Source organism: Ictidomys tridecemlineatus, chromosome 1 (genome assembly GCF_052094955.1).
Source record: "Ictidomys tridecemlineatus isolate mIctTri1 chromosome 1, mIctTri1.hap1, whole genome shotgun sequence".
Classification (NCBI taxonomy): domain Eukaryota; kingdom Metazoa; phylum Chordata; class Mammalia; order Rodentia; family Sciuridae; genus Ictidomys; species Ictidomys tridecemlineatus.
In genome coordinates this window covers 172,354,006-172,372,937 of record NC_135477.1, presented here as the reverse complement: position 1 = coordinate 172,372,937, position 18,932 = coordinate 172,354,006, and the positions used below count along the sequence as shown (strand labels likewise).

General features: G+C 36.6%; 1 protein-coding gene across 5 annotated transcripts in view; it reads left to right on the top strand.

Annotated features, from left to right (window-relative positions):
* The window catches only part of Gabrb2 (gamma-aminobutyric acid type A receptor subunit beta2), a 232,748-nt gene that overhangs the window by 76,704 nt on the left and 137,112 nt on the right, over nt 1-18,932 (top strand). For all 5 annotated transcript variants that reach the window (XM_021726465.3, XM_078052045.1, XM_021726464.3 and 2 more), the window contains one exon: nt 6,040-6,260. In XM_021726465.3, coding sequence (XP_021582140.1) covers nt 6,040-6,260 — 221 coding nt within the window. The remainder of the gene's footprint in view (nt 1-6,039; nt 6,261-18,932) is intronic.

The following is an 18,932-nucleotide window of genomic DNA, read 5'->3' as shown; positions in this document are numbered from 1 at the left end:
CTGCTATTCCTCAAAAGTACTGACATCAGAAACAAGGAAAGACTGAGGAACTGTCACAGGTTCCAGCAGCTAGGAACTAAGGTCAAGTTTGGATTGTGGTTGCATCTTGGAACAGAAAAGGACATTAGTGAATAAAGGTGTGCTATTTTAATAAGCTTTGTACTTTGGCTAATAATAATAAAATGGTAAGTAAAAAAATAAGAAAATGAACTTTCTAATTTGATATTGTCTTATGATCCTAGAAAATTTTAATTTTTGATGAAGTTTTGTAAAAAAGTTCTAAAGAGAAATTCTGTACTAATTTTGCTCTGAACTATAAAATAAATTAAATGGAAAGAGATTTAAAATACAATAACAAAATAGCAAAATTTAGTGTGTATGTGTCTCCAAATTTCCAAAATTACAGTAATAGCTGCTGTTTCCCCAGGTAGGAAAAAAAAATGACAAAAAAAACATGAATAGGCAATTTAAAAATTAATAAAGTTAAAAGAGGTTAGAAAAATACAGAAAGAGAAACACACACACAAATTGTTTCACTATTTATTTTCTAGAATTCTAAGCCAAATAGACAGGAAAGTTTAAAATCTTGGTATAAGGAAAAGAAAATTACAAAGACAGCAAAACAAAAATAAAAATGAAAAGAGATTCAGATGTTAAGAAGATTTTTGCATGAGAGCATGATTGGAATGTGAGTTCAGCAGAGCCTTACATAGAACAGACTGATTTTATTCCTAGAAGTGGCCTCTGAAGCTGCCACGTCCACAGGCTTCATTGTACACAGTGGGATCTGAGAGTCTATGACCATTTGGGATGGTCTGGTCAGGCCCTGTGGGAGACTGTGGAACACCCTTCCCCTGTGCATGGAGGAAACTTACTTTATGCATATGCCTGTTCTCCCCACCCCAGGTATCAAACCAACCCTTGTTTTTTCAAATTCCTAAGTTCATTAGATATAGTTTTTCTTTAGAGTTGGAAACATGCTGTGACTCCAAAGGATTCACTCAAGATCATTCTGAAGGGAGGTGGGACTATTGGGATATGGACACGGATGTGTCTGACCCAAGACATGCTTTTAAAAAGCGCTTACCTGAGTTTCAACAAATGCATAACATCCTATAACCACTGCAGCCAGGAGATGCGGAACAGTGCTGTCGCCCACATCATTTCCTCCTGCTCACCATTTGAAGTCAGCCTCGGAATCACCCAGCTGTTCTTTGCCCATACAGTTTTTCTTTTTCCAGAGTGTCATACAAATGGCATCCTATATGCATATCCTTTTGATCTTGTCTTCTTTGGTTTAAAATTCTACATTTGTAAGGCATTGATGTTGTTTCATATTTTGATATTTTTTCTTTTTATTGCTGAGTAATATTCTGTGTTGTGGATGTATTATGTTTTGTTTATTCCTTCATCTTCTAAGGAATGGTCAGATGACTTCTTGTTTGGACCATTGAAATGGAGCTGCTGTAATATTTGCACCCAGGAGTGGGATTCCTAGATGATAGATCAAATGTATTCTAACTTTGTAAAAAACTGACAAACTGTTTCCCAAGTGGCTGGTAGTTTTGTATTTCTGCTTATAATGTGGAGGTTTTCTTTCAGTGGCTGTGCATTTAAGCACTTGGATCTTCCCATTGTTTTTCATGTTTTTACTTGAAATTTTCTAATGGTAGCGGGATCTCTTTATGTATTTTTGTTTGCTTGTTTGCATTTGTTTTTTCTTTTGTACCAGAGATTGAACCTTGGAGTGCTTAACCACTCAGCCACATTCCCAGACCTTTTAACTTTTTATTTGAGACACGGTCTCCCTATGTTGTTTAGGGCCTTGCTAAGTTGCTGACCCTGTGTTTGACCTTGGGATCCTCCTGTTTTAGCCTCCCAAGCTGCTGGGATTATAGGCATGCACCACCCCAACAGGCTCTCTTTATGGTTTTTAATTTGTTTTTTTCATAATGACTCATGATGTTTAACATGATTTCATAAGCTTAGCATTTGTATGCCTTCTTTTTTTTCTGGAAAAGTCATATGCTTTATTTTACTTTTTAAATTTTTTTATTTGTTTTTATAATGATACATGATAGTAGAATGCTTTTATACACTTTGATATATCATATATAGATGGGATATAATTTCTCATTTTTCTGAGTGTACATGTTGCAGAATCATATTGGTCATGCAGTCACATATATACATACTATAATAATGTCTGTTTCATTCTACTATCTTTCCTATGCCCACATCCCCTCCCCTTTCCCCTCATCAATTCCCTCTGCCTAATCTAGGGTAACACTATTCTTCCCTAGTTGCCACTGCTTTATTGTGAATTAGTATCCACATATTAGAGAAAACCTTCTGCATTTTCTTTTGCTAAGTGTTGCTCATATCTTTTGTATATTTCTTATTGGCTTGTTTGATGAGTTTTGAGGATTCTTTATTCCCTTATGTTGTCACATATGTGGGCGGTCAACATTTTATCCCAGTCTGTGGTTTGTATTTGTACTCTCTTCATTCTGTTTTTCATGCAGCAAATTTTTTTAGATTTATTGAGATTCAGTTGACCAATTTTTTTTATTTTGTTTTATCAGTTGTTCTTTTGGATTTGCATCAGAGAAGTCTTTGTCTAACTCAAGGTCACTAAGAATTTCTTCTGTTTCATTTCAAGGTCTTGTAATTTTACTTCAATCTATGATGGATTTACATGATATGAACTCCACGTCAAGCTTCTATGTCTATTTGCACATAGATGTTCCAGTTAACCTAATTCATTTGTTGAAAGCATTAGACATTCTACAGTCTGTACCTCTGACACAAACCAAGTGAACATACTGGTGTAGGGGTTTGTTTTTAGACTCTCTTGTTTCATCAGTCTGTGTTTCTATCAATGCTACTACTCTGTCTTAGTCTAGCATAGGAGTAACTCTTACAATCACAGTCAGTCCTTCAAGTTGGATCTTCCCTTTTAGCATCATTTTGGCTGTTCTTCTTCCTTTGTTTTCCACATAAATGTTAGAACCTTTTTGTCAATATGTTCAAAAAAATCTGCTAGGTAGTATCTAGCTAGGGACTGAGTTTCATCTCTAGGTCAATTCAGAGAGAATTGGCATCTTACTGTTCACTCTGTGAATCCAGGAACATGCTATATCTCTCCACTTAGGCATGGATGCTTTTGACTCTGTGTACGTGCATGTGTGTTTTACTTTAAGTAAATAACAGAAATAGAAGAAAAATAAAACAAATATGAATCTCCCATCTGTGATGGTCTTTCTTCTCCTTGTGCTGCCCTCTACCATATGCTTTGCAAAGTTCACAGTTAGATGCTATTTTATTCCTTCCAGGATCAGGATTTATCCTCGAAATTAGTTGGAGAAAGAGCATATAGTAGGCTTACTCTAACTTGTTTAATGTTGAAAATCTTTTGTCTTTAGTTTTAATCATCTAAATCCCTTCCTGTTTGGAGATAACATGGATTACAGATTCAAGAGCTTCTACCCCTTTTGATAATGTCAGGATGTGTAATTTAAAAATAAATGAAATGGAAATTGATGTGACAGTTTGCAGAATCACCAGGGTCTGTCTGGGAGCATTTCTTAGCAGGCAGTAACTTGCTGACAAATAACAGGAGTTAGCATGTAACACAGGATCTCACAATATTACCATTTATTTAGCCCCAAAGAGAATATGATTTCATGTGTCCAAACACATCTCAGCTGATTGGTAAACTCTAGCATCTTCCAAACTAAATTCTCCTAAATCTCAACGGGATTTATTATCAAGGAGGTATAAATAGCTTTATCTTCCAATAAAAATAATAATCATATTTTCCATTTTATATGCAAGAATTTGAAATCCCCGGATTCATCCTCTCCAAGTATTAATTGAATTTTTAATATATGTCCTCTTTTTAAGTTATTTGTAATGTACACACATGAAAAAAAATACAACTGGCCTTTTTTTTTCTGTTTTCTAGCTACATAATTTGAGAATCTTCAAGTTTTTATATATATGTATATATAAATAAAAAGCTTTTCTAGAGACTGTGGATAAAACAGAATGCTGCAGAAAAGAAGCCCACCGTGGGATATTTGATATGCTGTTAGAATGTTAATTCATCTTTTGTTAGAAGTTTGGTCATAAATTTAAAAGGTTGCACAGGGACTTATGAATTTCTTCCAAATATGTCCATTTTTGAAACCACAGAAAACATTTTACTGTTTTCACAGGGACTGTAGTTTGCTTTAAAAAACCTATTCTATGTTTATGCATATCATCTTATAAGTTATATTTTCAAATGGTGTAACTAAATTATGATTGTAAATCTCAACCAAGTGTGGGAAATGAGGACTTCATGAAGATTAAAGCATCTTACACACAGAACTGTCCAATTACGGGCAGAAGTCCAACTGGTGTGCCTTATGGGACCCTCATTGATTCATTATTTGTGCCCCAGGCATTGTGTTGCACCTGGGGTTTCCGAGATGATTAAAACATCATCCTAGTTTCTTTTTTCTTGAAACCCCCAAGTAGGGCATAGTGAATTGATTTTGAACTAGAGTTGTAATTATCTTTTTTCAAATGAACATTTGGTCCTTCACTTAGTGGTTCAGATGAAGGGGAGAAAGCAATTACATTGTACCCATAGGCCTCTGGTGGATAAAAATCTTACAGTAAATATGCAGGTGATTCATTCATTATGTATAGCTTTTGTAGTTTATAAATTTCACTTGAGTTGTACATTTAATTCCCTTTATAATTTCCTGATTAGGCCAAGTTTGAATTAAAAGCCCTGGTTATGGTTACTCTAAAAGAAATATAAAGGAAGTGATATAAATGTACACCCTAGAAAAAAAGTAGAGAAATAATAAAGTTGAAATTCCAAGGTCAGTGCTCCCTCTGTAGCATTTCATTTTCTGAAAAACGAGGAGCCCCCGCATGTTGATCCATAATCCATGGATTTAAATTCTCATGTTGTATTGACTGAGTTAATGTTGTTCAGTTAGCTAGGAAGTCAGCTAAGACTTGGTGAAAATGTCACCTCTGCTGGGAAACTCATATGGATTAGACTGATTAGGATTCTCTTTCTTTTTTTTTTTTTAACTCTTGCAATTGCTACAGTAATAAATTAATTACTTTCTAAACTATTCTTTTAAACTTGCATTCTGTACTGAAGTGTGAACTTCATGAGGCTGTTTCTCTTCACTGGTCCATTACCACTCTGTGCATCACTGGGCTCTAAACAGCAGGTCTCTGTTCTTTTCTTTACATATTCCAATCCCATGTTTCCTCAGGTCCTTTGCAGACTCTCCAGTGCTTGGGATATTCTGCTGAGAGCCAGTGAATTGGGCTGTTTACCTGGTCTCAACATGCCAACTCCTTAAAGAGCTTTTTCTTTACAATCCCAGTGAAGTATCTCATGTTCTCCTTTCTTTGCATAGTATAATGGAGCATTATTTGACATTATTTTATCATTTTTCTATGCTTTATTTAAAACTTCCCTGAGAACATGCATTTAACCTTTTTTTAAAAAAAAATAAAACAAAACACTTTTACCCCATTTCCTCCATAATGCCTGTCACATCATACTTACAAATAACACATTTGTTGAATGAGTGAATATATGAAACCTTAGGTCTGATATGCTCATTAATTCTTTTAGAAGACAAGAAAACAAGTACATGGCTATTTTTAAAAAATATGATATAACCCACCTACAATAGTCCTGTATACTACACTTTCAAAAATGCAAATTAATTATCACGTATTTATGTCTTAGTATCTTTCCTCCTGGGAAATATATTATAAACTTCCTATGGATATATTCTCTTCCCTCCTCCTGTATTTAAAGCCCTTACCAAAGTGCATGTATGGCACACAGTGGTTGTCTAGGAAGAATGCATTTAATAAAATATATTTGTGTACTTATCTAGGGGTAGTTTATGGTGTTTGGCCATATGTATTGTTTTCTCAGTAACAATGAGGTGCTTGTCTATGCAACGAGTGTATTTTGGTAACAAATAAAAACTTTTCTTCTCATATCCACAGGATTATACCTTGACAATGTACTTTCAGCAAGCCTGGAGAGATAAGAGGCTGTCCTATAATGTAATACCTTTAAACTTGACTTTGGACAACAGAGTGGCAGATCAGCTCTGGGTGCCTGATACCTACTTCCTGAACGATAAGAAGTCATTTGTTCATGGAGTGACTGTCAAAAACCGCATGATCCGCCTGCATCCAGATGGCACAGTCCTTTATGGCCTCAGGTCTGTAGTATCCATTTTAATATTTAACTTTTCCTGAACAAAATAATTATTGATTTTTGTAACAGAAGAGTAATGTGCTGTTTTCTTTACTGTGCCTGCAATTTTGCTGATAAACAGTTAAACCTCCTATCCAGTAAATATCTGAGAGCTTAGGATAGCATGTTTACAAAGGGACTTAGCACCAGCTAAGACTAAGTTTTTATTTTCTGAATTATCTTCCAAAATCAGCTGCTGATCCTAAAGCTGCTTTCTTTAAGGAATAGGGATAAACAATATCAAAGTAACAGAGATGCAAGGTTTCTTCAGAATGGAAAAAGAAAAAAATCATGGATGCCGAATGATTGTGTTTGAATGTGGCAGATGCTCTGTTTTGTAAATTGCTCCTGAGCTGCCTGAACTGGGTCATGGTCCTCTGATGACAGGAAGGCTTAGTGTGCCCTCGCACCCTCCAAGGAGCATTCTGACCTGAAAATAAACAAAGTAGTTGTTTTATGCTTATTAATAGGATATTCATACTCTTAAAGGTACCTCCCTGTCAGAAAAGAATTGTGATGCTATGCTATGTGGATAAGGATCATTTTAAATTAGGCAATTTCTACTTTTAAATTTTATTTTGTATTAAAAGGAGTATATGACTTCCCGGGGAAAATGAAGAAAATGCACACACACACACACACACACACACACACACACACACACACACACATTTCTGAGAATAATGCAAGGCAGAGAATTTCTTTTCGTTATAGTTCACGTCTTCTCGCCTGGCCTTTGATTGCATTTGATCAACAATTGATACAGATCTTAGTCTGGACATAGTGCAGTGGTGGGAATAAGTCACTGTTGCTAATAAAATAACATTCATCAAGGATGTATTATAGTGGAAGATATTACAAATTTTAACATTTTCAGTAACCTCTGATCTATTCTATTTTATGGAATGGTGATGATAGTACTAATAATAGTATTATCCATTGACTGAACACTAGAGTTCAATGTTGAGCTAAGTGTTTCCCATGCATTATTATACAGTAGTCTCTCCCTTATCTACAGTTTGACTTTCTTCCATTTCAACTGTGAGGTCTGAAAATATATAAAAATTCCAGAAATAAACTACTAACTATTTAACTATTCTGAGTTACATGATAAGATCTTAGTTGCCATCTGGATCTCTCTCACCTGGGATGTGAATCATCTTTTTGTTCAGTGTTTCCTTGCAGTATGTGCTACCCAACTATTAGTCACTTAGTAACTCTCTTGGTAATCATGTCCCATCAAAGTATTGCAGTGCTTGCATTCAAATAACCCTTATTTTTCTCAATATGGTCTTAAATTGCCAGTTCACATATGCCACTTTGGCAGTTCACATGTGCCAAAGAGAAGTTGTAAAATGCTCCCTTTAAGTGAAAAGGTGAGTGTTTTTGAGTTACAAGGAATGAAAAAGCATCATACACTTAATTTGCTAAGATCCACAATAAGGAATTTATCTTTTAAGTGTAAAATTGTGAAGAAGGAAAAAGATTTCCGTGCTAGTTTGCTCTCCCACCTCAAAATGTAAAAGTTATAGCCACAGTAAGTGATAAGTGCTTAGTTAAGATGGAAAAAGCATTAAAATTGTGGGTGGAAGACATGTCAAGAAAATGTGTTCCCATTGACAATAGTATCTTCTGCTAAAAAGAACTGAGCCTAAGAAGACTTTGACACAGGATCCCCAGAAACCACTGACACCAAACCATTTACTGCAAGAAAGGAATGGTGACACCAATTCAGAAATAGGTTTAAACTGAAAAAATATAAAATTTACTGGGAAGGCTGCATCTGCTGATGCAGAAGCTGCTGTCACATTTCTGGCAGAATTGAAGAAGCTGATTAAGGACAAAGGATCGCATCCAAAGTACATCTTCAAATTCAGTGAAACTGAGCTCTTTTGAACTAAGATATGCAATAGAACCCACATTCAAAGAAAAAAAAAACAAAGGAAATGAGGGCGTGAAGTATGAAAGGGCAGGTTGTCAACTCTGGTACTGTGAGGCAATCGGGCATGTGAGAAAGTCAGGCATAGGATGCAGAGTAGAGAATACACATGCACTTGAAACAAAAATGAGTTTTCTGCCCATGTTCTGGCAACATAATCAGAGAGAGTGGGCAACAGCCATCCTGTTTATGAAAAAGTTCTTCTAGTGCTTCATCTCAGAAGTGAGAAAATACTTGGAAGAGGGAAAGTTGGAATTTGAAGTCCTATTAATAGTAGACAGTGTCCCTGGCCATCTTGAATCTGCTTACTATGTAAATCAAAATGCCCACATTCTATGTTTACCTCCAAATACAATCTCATTGCTTTAGATCCTTGGCCAGAGCTTTGTTCAGTTTGTCAAGGCCCCATATATCCACCTGGCATTTGATTGCTTTAGATCAGCAGATGATATAGACCTTAATCTGGATATAATACAGCAATGGTAATAATTCATTCTTGCTGATGAAATAATACCCATCAAGAATTGCAATAATGAGTTGAAACAAGACATTGTCAATATCCTTGGGAGTAACTTAAAGAGTGAGGTAATAAATTATGGTAAAGTCTTCCCAGGGAATGATGGAAAAGTTAAGAAAATCATTTCCAGGACAAGGCAAGTAGGTGGAGAAGGATTTGCCAACACACTTGGTGAAAAAGTGGAACAACATATGGAAGGCCATCAAGAAGTGTTAACAGATGAGGAATTTTAAGAACTCAATGAGTCTCCCATAGAGACAGAATAAGATGAAGAAGAAAAACCTGAAGCAGAACCAGCAGTGTGGGCATTCCTAAAATTTGCTGAAGGATTTCTAATTATTCAGACATTAAGGGACAAGACTATGGAATGCGATCCTCAGATGGAATACAGCATTAAAGTTATCCATGTGATCACTGAAGGATTACAACCTCCGCAGCAGCAATGCGTTGATGAGTTCAAAAGGAAGACCAGCAACTTCTGGTTATGATGTTCTTCCAAAATTTTTCTGCAATCAGCTACCAAAGATCACTAACCACTGACATTACCTCCTCCTGACATCCACCCATCAATATTGTCATAGCTCTGTGATCCCAGATCACTCGCAGCAGATGATCCTCCTCCTGACACAGTGTCAGAAGGTCCGTGGTCACCTAAAGCTGCATCACAATGCCCTTGCCGGTCACGGGTCACTTCTCTGCATCTCCTTGGGCTGGCTTTGCATCACCTCACATCATTGCATAAGAAGGTGAGTACAATAAGAAAATTTAAGAGAGAGCACATTCCATTCGTGTAAACTCAAGTACTGTTTGGTTATAGTTGTTCTATTTTATTATTAGGTACTGTTATTAATCTCTCACTATGCTTTGCTTTATAAATAAAACTGTACCATGGGTGTTTATGCATAGGAAAAAGCATAGTATACATAGGGTTTGATACCCCCCCTCCATGGTGTTAGGCATCCACTGTAGATCTTGAAAAACATCCCTCCCAAGGATAAGGGGGAGCTACTGTATTAATCCTTATAATAACCCCACATATTAGGAACTGTTATGAGTTTACATTCAAATGAACAAACAGAAGATGATGAACCTTTCCCAAGAACACACACACACACAAAAATAAAAATCACTGGAGATGGAATTTGAATTCTGTTCCAGTTTCAAAACCAGAGCCCAGTGCTACACAGGGATACCTCTACTTGAATATTTTTCTTACCTGTTTTATCTCATTTTTATTTTATGCTTGACTCATGTGTGATCATAGACCCTGAGATTCAGATTCTGTTTATCATGGTTGTAGAAAGAGGCATTTAGCTGTCAAGGGAGGGAGAAAAAAAAAAAAAAACAACGACAAAGGAAGGACATAGAGGGAGCCCTGGAGGCAAAATAATGGATTAGACACCCACACTGCTCATGTACATGCTTCTTTAGGAAGGAAGAAAAACAGAGAGAAAATACGCTGAACATTGTCTGAAAAAATACCACCACAGTGGTGACTTTAAAAATCACTAATGGAAATAATTGTGTTCAGCAGATACATTTTGCTAAACATACATCTTGAAGTCAACCACGTAACACAGGCAGTCACAAAGACCTTAATGAATGAGTGGCCGTGTGGACCATGGAAAACATGGAAAGGTTGTAGCTCCCACTTCTTAAAAGTTAAGCATAGAGAGAAGTAGGGATCTGGAAGAAGGCAGAGGAGAGACAGAAATAATAAGCTGGCCATTGGTCAGGGAACAGTGGGAGGACTGCTAATGGCAAGCAGTGGCCATGCAGCGGACTCGGTGATGGACATACATTTCCCATCAAATCATCTCATCTTCAAAGAATTCATGCAGAAATCATCCCGAGCTCTTACTCTTTCCCTACAATACTCACCTATAGGATAGAGATCTGTTGTATTTTCTTTTTAAATCCAGTACTGATACCGGCTGTGGGCACACATAACCTGTATTCTGAGCAGCTTGGGAGCCTGAGGCAGGAGGATCATGAGTTCAAACCCAGCCTCAGCAACATAGTGAGGCACTAAGCAACTCAGTAGGAAACTATCTCTAAATAAAATATTTTAAAACGACTGTGGGAGGGACTGGGGTTGTGGGTCAGCTGTAGAGCACTCACCTACTGCGACCCAGTCCCTGGGTTCCATCCTTAGCACCACATAAAAATAAATAAATTTAAAAAACAAAGGTATTATGTCCAACTAAACAAGGAATAAATAAATAATTTTTTTTAAAAAAAGAGAGAGGCAGGGGATGTGGCTCAGTGGTTAAGTGCCCCTGGACTCAATCACCAATATCAATAATATTAATAATAACAATATGAATAACAAATCCAGTAGTGACAAAGCACCTACATGTAAATAGCAACTCAGTGAATATTGGGAATGAATTTGTGAATGCATACATATGTAGTTGAGAGTACAGGAAGATCAGCAATCAGAATATCTTCAGAATTGAGAGAGACAAGGAATACCAGTACAGATGATGAATTGACTTTATGCATTGTCACTAGTCATACCAAAAAAAAAAAGTGACTACTCCATTATTCATTTGTACCATTAAGACCAAATGGATACCATTTCTGTGCTTTGAACAATTGATGGTAGGAAATCGTCATTCTCCCATCCCCACTTCCCAAAAAGGGCTGCTAGATCAAACATGCAGATTCATGAAAGCATTTGACATGCACAGAGCAGCCTCACAAATTGTGATTGTTTTCTTAATTGTATTGTTAATTCAGAAAATTAATTTTTAAAACATTTATGAATGTATCATTTCATTTTTTATGGATAAATAGTAGAACATTTTATTTCAACTAAAATTTCCACTGACAGGATTGATTCACAGATGCTCAGATCCTCCTCCTGCTCACCCACCCTCAATTTTGTCATTTTTTTTTAATTGCTGGCAGTCTAACAGGAAATTTATCTTGTGTCAGTATTCAATAATGGCTGTATTGAAACAACACTTAAAATATCAGTATCAGAGGGTAGTCCTCAATGAAGGATTTAACATATACTCATCACTCTGTGAGAACTATGCATGCCTTACCTCATTTAATGCTAACTTTAGGTCTACAAAGTAGATGGTACTAGTTTCTCCATATTGCATGAAGAAATGATGTCATGTGTAAGATTACACTGCCACTGTGCTTGGGGTCATAGTCATCTGAACGCTGAATGCAGAGGTATTACTCTTCATCGCTCTGTCCTATTCTTCACATGATGGTAAGATGGAAATAAATAGTAGGAATCACCTGAACGTACCTGGCAGAAAATTAAAAAGAGGTTAAGAAAAGCTTGGTGGAAATAGTTTTCATTGGCTCTATAGATACAGACTTTATTCTTGATTGATCACATAAGGTCCAAAATAACAAGTGCATTTTTACATCTTGAGTTCAAGTGTTTAGGTCTTCAGTTCAAGTTTACTAAAAGATGATTCAGGGTGTGTAGATTCCTAGGGCACTGGTAAGACCATTGTGAAGAACTTGGTGTTGGTGGGTTCATCAGCCTGACTAAAGCAAACTGCAAGGGAGTCATATAGACCTAGACAGGGAGGTTGAGATAGGTAGAGCTTTAAATACCAAGATGGTGAACAAGGAATAACAAGGCCTTTGAGCTGAATGCCAGGTGAGTTCAAGGCATAAGCTAAGAGTATAAACTCTTCACACCTTGAGACCTGGGAAGGCTGGAAGGAGGAGGGACAGACACTCATTCACAGGATCTGAGTGAGCTTCTTTCATAGGTTTTTCTTTGGTGAAATGTTCAGGCATTAAAACACAGTAAGGATAGAGAAAGCCATAAGGCAAAATGTAATGCTTGTTGAACTCAGTGATGGCTATGTAGGTGTTCATTGTGTCATTCTTTCTACCTGTCTGTATGTTTGAAAATGTTCATAACAAAATTTGGAAAGGGAGACAGTTATGCTTCAGATGTCAATAGTCCTTTATTTCTGTTATCTAGGAAACATGACTCATAATTTAAGAGATCTGTAGTCAAGTAATGTTCTTTCTGACCTTTTGGAGGTGGAGAATCATTTAAGAACAGGAGGAGCTGTATTTACAGAAAGGCCATCTCATTTCAGTGTATGTGCGACTCAGTGGGTGGCATCCATGACCACAGATGGCCAGGCTAAGCTACCATCCAAACAGCAAGGTCAAAGCTCTCCAGCTAATACTTGGCTAACTTCCTTGTGAAATTCTCCCACAAGAGCATGCCCATTGCTTCTGACTGTACTCTTCAGCAAGAGTGCCAAGTCTACTCATGGTGATGCATTGTGTTTGGTTAGCATGGGTTTTGAGCATAGCACACTAACTTCTCTGCAGCAAGCCCTCATCAAGGTACCACGGCTGTTGGAAGTTCAAACTGAAGACTGAGACTTAGAAATAGGAAAAATATATTAGATCTTCCTGTTATAGGCTATTTTCTGATCCTGATTAGATCTCTGTTCGTTTCCCCTTCTCCAAAAGCTTAGATGTGCAGCTTCCTCTCTGTTTTCCCATTGTTCATCAGGTTGATAATAATTTCAGACTCAGAGAACAGAGTCCTAACACTGCAGGGGTGGATAAGTGGACACAACTGTGCACATCAACCAGTTTCTGAACCAACCGAGCGCTGTTTAATAGAGCTTGGGCTTTAATTCCGTCTTTGGTCTCTCACTTCTTGCTGAACCTTGATTTGATTCTCCAGGGGCGAATTTGGTGATATAAATTTTGTTATAACTCATCATTTTTGTATCAAGGATCCATGAATGTAAAAGAATGCACCAAAACATCAGACTAGAAAATGAAATGCTTTATGAAGTAGCACACTAACAGGTGGATAGTGAGTCTTTGATGTTACTTGATATTACCGAATCAGTGAATGTAGAGATGGGTAGAAAATTTTAGTTTTACCCATTATTTTTTTCATTATTTTGTGAAGGAAGACAGGAGGTCTTTTGTCTAGAATCAGGAGACAATGCCAGGGTCTCTGCCTGCCTCGTCTAGAATGAGAAGGAGCTAGTGAAGAGAACTTGGAGGACTGTCAGATATGTTGAGGACACAGATGTACTGGAGCCAGGGATCTCCAGCCATTGCATGTGGTTGCTTGAGCTCAACAGTGAGCAATAGTTTTCCTGTTTTAAGACCTGAGCAACTGTGACAGTCTTTAAAAGCTGTCCTGTGGCCCATTTGAAGCACGTGGTCAGTAGCTTTCATTTACTCAAGCATTGCATGATTCTTTTTAAACCAAACCTTTCCTTTCCTTCTCTTCATGTCTTATCACTCCTCCATTTTTCTCAACTTTATTTAAAGAGCTATGGTAAAAAGTTATGAACAATGTGTTTTCCTCCCTATCAGAAAATTGTAGTTTGTGGCTGAAAAATAGTGAAATCTTTGAATATAATCTCACCATCTTATTCCTTTCTGGCTGTTGTGGCACAATGCCATAAAAGGGTGCCTTATAACTTCAGAAAAGTCACAATTACGGAGTCTGTAAGTGCAGAAAGAAGGTACGGTAGCATCTGAGGTTATATAAGGGACTTAATGGCATTGATGATAGCTGTGCCCTCAGGGTCTAACCACCTCCAGAGGCCTCACCTCCTCCTCGTACCCTCACTTTCTGATTAGGGTCAACTCATGAATCAGAAGGAGATGAATATTCAGACCATAAATAAACACACACCCTTCCTAGCTGCAGCTAAAGCCCAATGACTCCACTTTGATAATAAAATAAAATACTCTTATATTTTACTATACTCTTTAGAGATTTTAATCAAGAGATAGGGCCAGGTAGAAGAAGAATGTTTCTGTGGCAGTAACCAAGCTGCAGAACTGTCAATGAAAGACTTTTTAATTGAGTAGGTGTAAGAATTCATAGCTAATTATATACCAGATAGTCCGAAGAGATTGAAGTAGCTTCTATTCCAAAATAATATTGACCCAATCAAGTAAAAAATAACAGAAAATACAGAATTTTTAAAAATATTTTTAGTTGGAGATGGACATAGAACTCTATTTTATTTAATTTTTTATTTTTATCTGGTGCTGAGGATCAAGCCCAGTGCCTCATGCATGCTAGGCAAGAGCTCTACCACTGAGTCACAACTCCACCCCCCAAATACATAATTTTTATCCATAAACCTGGCTAAAGTATAGCAGGTAGAAACCAGTTTAATATAGTATTGACCATTATAAAGAACGTTATATGTGTGTAATTCAGATTGTTATTTATTTATAATATACACATGTTAAAAGTAAATATATCATATATAAGATTTCAAAACTAATGAATAATTATATTATTCAGGGAATTAGAGTCTAATACACTAGTCTGAAAATTAGTAATTCATCTAATTATTTACTTAAATGATTTCTAAATGTTTATTCTACCTCCTAAAACCTATAACTATGTGATTTTGCTAATACAAGGCAAATATCTTTTTAGAACTTCCATTTAATTATGCACATAGCAGTATTTAACATTTTTTTAGTACTCTGGCCATGGCATTTATCTTCTTGAAAAATTTTTAGTTCATTAAAAATAAAAACAATATAATTACATTCATTTATATAAAAGAGCAGTCAACCTGAATTATCAATAAGTAATATCCTTTTGCAAGCACAATAGTGGATATTTTAATAAAAACAGAATCTACAACCAAATTGGACATTATTATTTATGACAAGTAATTAACTTTTCATCATAAATATTTGTCACATTAAAAACTTCTCAAAAATAAAACACAAAGGAAACACCTATCCAATTATGAAATGGCATTTATTTCTCCTTGAAAATTTAGAAAATATGATTAAATTATGAAAAAAAATGTCCCCTAATCCTGCCACTCAGAGGTAACTGTTACTTGTTCCTTTTCTATACACTTTCATATAGTTTTCTTCTAAAAAAGCATGTATGTGATTTTTTAAACAAAAAATGAATCTTCTACGAGGCGCATTGGTGCATGCCTGTAATCCCAGCAGTTCAGGAGGCTGAGATAGGAGGAGTGGGAGTTCAAATCCAGCCTCAGCAACAGGAAGACACTAAGCAACTCAGTAAGACCCTGTCTCCAATAATAAAATACAAAATTGGACTGGGGATGTGGCTCAGTGGTTGAGTGCCCCTGAGTTCAATCTCTGGTACCCACCCCCATCCATAAAAACCTCAAACAAAAACAAAAACAAAAAAAAGAATATTCTTCATACCATTTTGTGTTCTTATTTTTTAAAACAGTTTATGATGTTTCTGGTTGCCTTGTCAATAAAACCCTCCTCAATTTCATTCTTTAACCATTATAGGATATACTTAGGTTAAATTACTTCATCCAATATAGGATGTGGTTTATGGTTTTCATGTAGGGTGAAATGAGCTTGTGGTCATTGCTGTAAAATGTAGGACTATTACTTAACATGCACTTAATGTTTTAATGAGAGGCAAAGCTATTTGCAGCACAGTTTTTCATCTTTCAGTTGTGTTGTTGCAATTTGTTAAAAATGCTCTGGAGCTGCACTGTTGCTGACTTCACTAGTACAGTTCTCTGGAAGGAATGGCTTTCTTGCTCTCTATCATAGCTGACCCCTGTGAAAATAGCCATTTGTTTTTATGTGAGGAGGAGGGAAGCCTTGACTTCACATGCATGCCTCCTGTAGATAACACTGGATCAGAAACTTGTCACTTCTAATTAAAGTTTCACATTCTTAAAGAAAGATCCAGCAGGAAGCAGAAGGCAATTCAGCCACCTCCTGCTACGTCTGTTCTGTCATTGGGAAAATGGCAAAGGATAATGTCAGCCAGTAATGGACTTAGACAAGCAGGGTTTTATTATATTTCATCCTTTCTCTTCTCCAAAAGTTTTACCACAGGGATAACTAAGTAGCCACCCCATGCTGAAATGCAGTCTATTAAACATTAATATATCAATTTTTAACTTGGATTTCCTAATTGGCTTAATTCATTTTCATAGATCTATTCAGTGCATATATTTTGTCAGGCAGAACAAAAGAGATTTTATTAAGAATATCAGTTCCTTCTGGCCAGAGTGTGACAAACAACTCTTTTCAGTTTTCGCAGCCTTCAAACAGAAGAAAAACAAAAGAAAACAAAACAAAATCTCTCTGCCTGTCCCTGTGTGGGAAAAGACTCATAAAATGGAGTGTTACAGAATACATTCTTTTTTCAAAAAGATGTTGTTCATTTTTAAAACACCTTTCTTTCCCATATTTTTTCCATAAGATAGAATTATTTAAATTAAAAATAAAGGTATTGGGAGGTTATTTCAAACATCTTCAAGTTCATCTTCTGGTTTAAAGGGAGATTTGGAGAGAGTAGCAAGTGTACCTCCATATAGAGATACCAGTAGAGCAGAGCTTAACCTCAAACTTCCAACTTCCAAACCAGGGTTTGTTCTTGTTTTTCTTGCTTCTGCAGCTGCTGCTGCCTGTGATGTTACTCTGTTACTCAGAGTTGTCATTGTCTGGCTGACATCAGCAGCAAATAGTTCAAATCCGAATCAACAGTACTAGGATCAGAAGCACACCATCCCTCAGACCTTGGAAACAGAGACACTATGTACCTATGATTCTAGGAAATAACCTTGGGCTTTTTTTGGTTCAACATTTAGCTGGATATTTGTTTAAAAACACTTAAAAAGAGGAAAAAGCAAATCTGGCCACCTTCCTTCTTCCTAAATATTACGGACTCATGCTCCAGTCATCAGTGAGTATCCTTTCCTATCATCTAGATGGGTCCCTCATTGTCCTAATGTCCGTTGACTTCAGAAGAAAGTTTGCTTTGACTGTGTTTTTGTCACAGAGGTGACCCCCTTGCACAGCTGAAGTGACCCTGGGAGTCCATAGGCACCAGTTCTTGTGATTTTTTTTTTTTTTAGAAGAAAGTTAGACAAATCTCACAGAATAACAAGCGGAAGTTTATTAGAAAGAGTGAGAGTAGAGACTTTCAGGACAGACATTGTGTAGGCCACCTTGTGGGGGTGGAGGACATGGTTCTTACAGAGTCAGGGTTTTTAAGAATTTTGGGTCCCTTGTTCTCACCTTAGTTGCTCATCTCCCCAAGTGGTTACTACCCTGTTGTTTAGCCCTCAGCAGCTTTTTTTGTTAAGATTGTATTGACCTAGTCCCAAGGGTAGAGACTGCCTGGTCCAGAGGGATGGGTGTAAGGTGGTCTTGAGATGCTAATTCCCTTAAGGAGTGATAATTAACTATGACAGGAGAGGTTTGGCACACTATTCCCATTTCCCAGGTGCTTGTCTGGTTTGATAAAGTTTTCTGTTACCCCCAGTCCTGTGACCTATTGGGTTCTCTTTGATGTATATGTCTGATGTCCTCCCTGTGGGTTACCGCCCTTCTTTATCCTTCTTCCTACCATTTGTTCATGGTTAAAGAAATACTTAGCATTTGTAGTGTTGAAAGTTGACACCAAGCCCAAAAGTGTAAAGGGTACCTCTGAAGGACAAAAGAATAATCAGAGACTCCAGGGATTTTCAAGCAGGTAGGAAGTACTCCTAAGAAAGACATGATCCTCATGGTTATACAAAATACATGTATGATGATGTGAGAAAAAAAAAAGGATAGGGTCACCTTAGAATTGGGTAGAGAGAAGTGATGGGAGGGGAGGGAAGGGGGGAAAGAAAGGACAGTAGAATAAAATAGACATCATTATTGCTGTGTGTATATACATGACTGCATGACCAATGTGATTCTGCAACCTGTACACTCAGAAAAATGAGAAATTATATCCCATCTGATTCAAATGTATGATATGTCTAGGTCATTGTACTGTCATGTGTAACTAATTAAAACAAAAAAAATTTAAAAAATAAAAAATAAATGACAATTGCGTTATTTTAACAACAACAAAAAAAGAAAGACATGAATCTCCTATTGCAGGCTGAAGAATAAGTATTGTATTGTCACTGAAATGGCAAAAAGGAGAAGCATCGAAATACATGGAGGATATGTTGTTCATAGGCTGTAAAAATGTCTGTGAATGTATAGCATTGCTACACACAGCAATTTCAGCGGTAGAATATGCATATTCCTGATATCATTACATGTGGACCCTCAGTCACCAGAATTCTGCAAACATGAGAAGAACCTAGTTCTTCATTTTATTTTGTTTTGTTTTATTTTATTATAAGCAAAGTGTTTCCTAGTGGATGTTTAAAATTTTACTATTATGAATA